The sequence below is a fragment of the Astatotilapia calliptera genome, chromosome 7 (genome assembly GCF_964374335.1).
Source record: "Astatotilapia calliptera chromosome 7, fAstCal68.1, whole genome shotgun sequence".
Taxonomy (NCBI): Eukaryota; Metazoa; Chordata; class Actinopteri; order Cichliformes; family Cichlidae; genus Astatotilapia; species Astatotilapia calliptera.
Window position 1 is genome coordinate 34,685,753 of NC_137428.1, and position 6,047 is coordinate 34,691,799.

At 42.0% G+C, this 6,047-nt stretch overlaps 1 protein-coding gene across 2 annotated transcripts in view; it reads left to right on the forward strand.

Annotated features, from left to right (window-relative positions):
- stxbp1a (syntaxin binding protein 1a) overlaps positions 1-6,047 on the forward strand; it is a 40,288-nt gene that overhangs the window by 30,743 nt on the left and 3,498 nt on the right. The window contains exons 18-19 of one of the 2 annotated variants that reach the window (XM_026174378.2): positions 233-387; positions 1,370-1,527. In XM_026174378.2, the coding sequence (XP_026030163.1) occupies positions 233-387; positions 1,370-1,479 (265 nt within the window). In that variant the 3' untranslated portion in view covers positions 1,480-1,527. The remainder of the gene's footprint in view (positions 1-232; positions 388-1,369; positions 1,528-6,047) is intronic. The other variant, XM_026174379.2, reaches the window with a different exon arrangement.

Here is a 6,047-nt window from a genome sequence, read left to right on the forward strand (position 1 = left end):
ACAAAAATGAACTGCTCCCCCTTTGCATAAGGATGGGATCCACTCAGTTATGCTTTCTGTTGTTATCTTTACTATGGGATTAATACTTAAAAGTGACTGATGGCCTTGTCCTTTTGCTGTGTGAATAATTTCTTGTCTTTTTTTTCTCTTTTTGTACATTTTCACAAAAATAAAGTAACAAAAGAATGTATTAATACTGTACTTTCATTGTTGTGTTGTTGTTTTCCGGCAGTGCTCGGTACGGCCACTGGCACAAGAACAAGACACCCGGAGAGTACCGCACTGGGCCACGTGTCATGGTATTCATTATCGGCGGCGTGTCTTTCAGCGAAATGCGCTGCGCCTATGAGGTCACACAGGCCAATGGGAAGTGGGAAGCCATCATTGGTGAGTAGTGTTGCAGAGGGTAGTGTAGGCTGCTGGGGTGGGTAGTTAGAGACACATCCATCGCCTTGAAAACAAAGTGGGTGTGACTCTGAGTGGGCATGTTTTCACGAGAGGTGGGAAAAGCTGCGTCCTAATTCAGATTAAAGAGAGGCTGAAGATTCAGTGTGTGGTCTTTGATGGGCACAGATGACTTGTGACCTGGGACGTGGCTAAAAAACATTAAAGATGGGCAGGCGGAGAAACAAAGTCTGGAGTATAGAGGGAAATCTGACTGGAATAGACTAATAAACGTAGTTTTCTGAAACATTAAATGCGGTTTCATATTTTGGGCTTCATTTCAGTATTTTTACTTTTTTCAGCCTGTGGAAACAAAATGGAAATTTAGAAATATAGGCTCAAGTTTTATAAACGCAGCAGACCTCATTTCATCACACACATACAGGGCGGCATACATCCCACGTCACACATTGCTGTCACAGAAATTTCCCATCGACAGGTTTACACTGCAGCAGCTTTTTTTGCAGGATGCAATTACAGATAGCAGGTAGATTATTGTGTGCAGCATTTTGTGTTAAAGTAGCCCCTTTGTGTCATGTTCCTGTGTACTGTTTATTTGATGTCCTGAAGCTTTGCCAGCCAGTCTGTGTTATATTGTTATGTTAACTGAAAGTGTCTTTTGTTGTGCTCTGCTTCTGCTGTTGTCTTTAAAAACAACTGTTGTCTTTAAATTGCAGCCACGCCATGTCTTTCTCTGTGTCTGTGTTCCCAGTTTATTTGTGTTTGTGCTACTTGGTGTGTGTGTGTGTGTGTGTGTGTGTGTGTGTGTGTGTGTGTGTGTGTGTGTGTGTGTGTGTGTGTGCTCTGTATGACAGGTTGCTTGTTTTTTGATCCTTTTGTTTTCTGGAGAGAGCGAGTGAAGGAAGGGCAGGGGCATGGCATGTGCTGTGAGACGAGTGGTGAAGCCACTTCTGTTCCTCCACAGGTGCCACCCACATGCTCACCCCCACCAAATTCTTAAAGGACCTGCAGCATCCCGACTTCCGAGAGTCCACTAGGGTGTCCTTTGAGGACCCTGAGCCCTCAGCCGAGTGAGGCAGAGACAGATTGGGAGGGAGGGAGAGAGAAATCACACAGAAAAAAGTAAAGGCAGCCGTGCAAAGAAGCCCTTTCTGAACCTTCACAGCACAAGGGCTTTCTTCCTTGTTCCTTCTTCTTTGAACACTCAGTACTGTTTTATGTAACTCCACCCTCCTCCTCCCCACTTCCTCAGGGATGGATGCCCCCGACATTTCCTCACTGCATGGACTGCTCCATCAGACTCCCTATGTATCAGTAACTCAACCGCGACTCCGTCATGTGTTTCAGACTGAAACCATAACTCCAAACAGGTGTATTCTCGCAAAGTCTCTCAGCTTATCCACAAATCCAGTGCAATAAACATTTAACATTTCAACTACTTAAATTAACTCTAAGATTTGTTGGAGCAGTCTTAGCTCACATCCTCACAACGCTGATGTGATGATGGCATGCGTATCACACTTCCTGTATCCTGAACTCTGTGCTGATCAGCGGCCATGCCTGAGGAGGTCGTGAACCCATCCCTGCTGCCTCCTCCCATCATCTCTGCAGGGTGGATTAAATCGCCCCGTGATGGGCACCCAAAGGCCCTTTGATCTTGTTTAAAACTCACTCCAGATTTAATCTGCCCCAACATCTTTATCAGTTCCTCTGATTTATTTTTATAATTTGCCCTTTACATACACCAAACAAACACCTTTTTTTGTTACTGGTTTCTTTCCGGATTGGTCCTTGAGTTGATGTTGGGTTTCAGAGACACACTTTATCATTTCTTTTCTGGGTTTTTTTTTTGTGTGTGTGTTTTTGTTTTTTAATCCTTGTGTATTTTTTTTCTTTGTTTTGACCGCCTGACTTTGTCCACTCAGCTCACCATCACATGCTCACATGGCTCATGACCTGTCTGCAGAGGATGCTGGACTTTAAGCGAATGTTGTCATGATGATGGAGATCTGCTGACAAGCAGGGCAGCTGGGTGACAGAGGAAACCAAGCAACCAAAAATAAGTTCATATGCATTCATATGAATATTTGCCTTCTGTATTACCGTCACAACTCCTCTGTGCGGACAGTCTGAGAATGTAGCATTGTTCCACCTGATATGCTTTAGCAACCCACCTAAAAAAAGAGAGAGATCCCAAAAAAACACCTCCTAACATAGGGCACTATCCACATCTTCAAAATACTCATCTTCTGTCTTAGTATTCAACACATCACCTTGTTTATGTGAGCACATATATATTAATAACTGATAATGCTTTCAAAGCAGCTCCTTTCAGACAACATCATACCTGGACACACACACTGATGGATAAATTAGTGAGTTTAAAGTCTTTGCTTTTGAGTCTGCTCTTTTCAGCAATCAACAGAAATCCTGTTACCTACATGTGTGGAGAACCAAACAATAAATTAAAGATTTAAAAAAAAAAAGTTTAGCTGCATAAAATTAGCCAAAAGCTCAGGTGTATTTAATAAAGATTAAATACCATACCTAATTTCAATTTGGTGAGTCTACCCTTCAGGGTGGTCTCCTCGAGCAGTGTTACAGTATTTCCTACTCCGCTGTTGATATTGGTCGGAGATAGTTCCATTCTGTCTTTTATTTGGTGCATCGGGATATTTTCCAGTGTGTTAATACAGTAATGTGAAAAAAGAAAGTTCACCGGACTCTATGCACAGTGCAATGTTTGGCATACTGACACAACCACCTCATTCCAATTATCAAGCACAGTGGTGGAGGAGTGATGATTTTGGCTTGTTTTGCAGCTGCAGGTCCACTCAGGTACTCAGTATCTTCAAACTCTTTCCAGTCAGTTTCAGTTGTTATTAAATCTAATCTGCAGTAACTGTGGCTCTTCTGTGATTGATCAAGAGATCCATTGTCATTGAACTAGATAACCTAGCCTTGGTTGACATAACCATCAGAAGGCAGAGGCAGCTGCCAACCTCGTCTCCTGCACACCATCCTTGTACACCATAAAGGGTGTTCCCAGTGGCATCGATTTTGTTACATTAGATAACGATTCCTCCCGTCTACCTTCCAAGCTCAGCCATCACTATTCAGTGCATCTGCCAGGCCCAGGAGTCACTGCCTATTCTCTAATTGCAACCTCTGGCCAAGCTAGTGTTATTAGCAGTGGACTTCCATCATTTGTTTGGGAACTTACGAGTGAACTGAAAGTAATTTATGTGAATTTTTCCAGCTGGACCACACCCCTTCCAGTCATACTTCTATAAATACCTTCATGCACCACAAACCCATTTGTTCTAATTTGTATTTGGGGTTGTTGTCTGGGGTCCTGGACTTTACTTTAGCACTGTGACATGAATGTTGTAAAGAGTGGTCCAAAATGTTTCCACAGTGATATGAGAGACTGATGAAGTCATACAGAAAATTATTACTTCAAGTTATTGCTGCTAAATCATGAGCTGCTCCTAACAACACCACATAGAGTCTGGTAAACGGTTTCTCTTTCACATAACTGTATCTTAACCCTCCAGTTTAAATTTGTGTAATAAAATTGCAACTGGTCAGATGGGACTCAGATGGGATATGAAATGGGACCGGTGCTGAAAGCGATCAAAAGGTACACGAGGAGATGACCTTGAAGTGCACACTGACCAAACTTAAACCAGGTGTGGCTTCTGGTATTCATATGGGTGGAGTCGTGACCTTTTTCATTATACTTTTAAGTGAAACCAGGGCTGTTGAGAGAAGATGATGCTCGATTTGCTTTGAACAAAGGGTTAAAAAAGAAAACATTTTATGCTTTAATGAGCTTTTAATAAAAAGACTACATCCCTTAGTGATCACCAAAAAACATGGCTCCATAATGCTTTTCTATTAATATCTTTGACTGGTTATTTCATGATTATTAATTAGTAAAAAGCTAATATATAATGCAGTTTTTTATTAGACTAGAATGTTGAACATCCATCTCATGACTAATCTGCTAAAGCAATATCATTTACAAACCAAGCTTTTTTTAAGGTTTTCTCAGTAAGCTCTCACAGCTCTCACCATAAGCGGTATGAAGCCTCCCTCCCCACATGCTGCTGCATTCAAAGCTTCCTGAGCAAAAATGGCCATTACTTCCTAAAACAAGTCTTTTTGTTTTACTGTGCTATTATATGCCAGTAATTTTTGGTGTTGGAGCGTAACATCACAGTGTTGTTTCTGGGGCTAAAAATGGCCCACCAAGCTGTGTGTTTTGGGAACAGCAGAGAAGCAGGCGAAGCCAATTCGACATTCTAGCCTGACCCCAACTTTAACCCACTCACCCCCTTGAACCCCCACTTACGATCTCTGATTCCTGCAACCACCGCATCACCTTAACCCAATATGAAATGGACTTGCCTCTTTCTCTTCTGTTTATTTGGGGGATTTTGTTCAATTTTTTTGCCTTTAACTGCTTCCATTTCACGTGCCCCCACGTCGGATCAGGTTAACGTGTTAGAGGTAAAGCAGCTAATCAAGCCAAACTGGAAGAAACATGCAGCTTTGCAACAGAAACAAACCAATATAGGTCAAAAACTGTTGGTGTCTGGAGTAAATCAAATCAAATGTTTACCCTCCTTATGTTCAGGAATTAAGACACAAGTAAATGTTTGCTTTGCTCCAGTCCTGCACCTTTCAAGTTTTACAATGTCTGAAATGTGTCTTCAGCTGTCCATCCTTGAGCCATTAGAATTACTGATTTTCACATTTCCATTCAAATCTAAGTTAGACAGCGGAGTCAGCTCACTGGTTTTGGATTTCATGACTTGACTTCTTGAAATACTTATAACCTTTTCCGCTGTCTGCATGCCCTTTTAATAAAGGTTGCACATTTTCATGATTGTGCATATTGGGGTTTGTCACATGATGTCATGCACACATTGCTTGAGAGTTGTCTATCATACTGGATGTGATACAGTCATGGACTGATAGGGGAAAATGCATATTCCACCAACTGGATGGCAATGGTTTCTCGAGGTTGCTGGTGCTTGCTGGGTGAAATTGGTTGCAAAGACAATGCTGCAACAAAAACTTTGTTTGCTAGCAGGTTCCCACAGTCACCTTTAGTTTTTCAAGTTTGGCTGGAAATACTCATTAACTACTAGCCTAGCGGCAGATCATTTTGACAAAGTACAAGGAAGCCAGAAGAAGGTTCACATTTACACTTCAAAGTAAAAGCTGTTCTTGCATCACACTTGTCACAGTTTTGCTACAGCTAGAAGAGTAGTAGCTAGCTTCCATTCAAACTACAACTGTAGCAATAGGCTAGTAACTAGCTAGGGAATACACATTTTTTCGCTAGTAGGTGGTTACCCAGGGATTACTCACCCATGTTGTTGGCCTGTTTGATTGAGTCTTTAGCAATCATTTTCCCAATGTCTGCCATTAACCTCCAGCAAGCACTCGGAACCAGATGAGAAATACTCCTTTTTTTCGGTTGCCAGATAGCTGCAAACTGGTGGCTAGGCCTGTGTGACATTTCTCACTTACTCCTACATTGTCACCTTGATTGTCACACATCCAAAATGGCAGACAAGTTAACGTTGTGTGGTTCGCGGTCACGTGTCTGCAAAACCTCAATACAGATT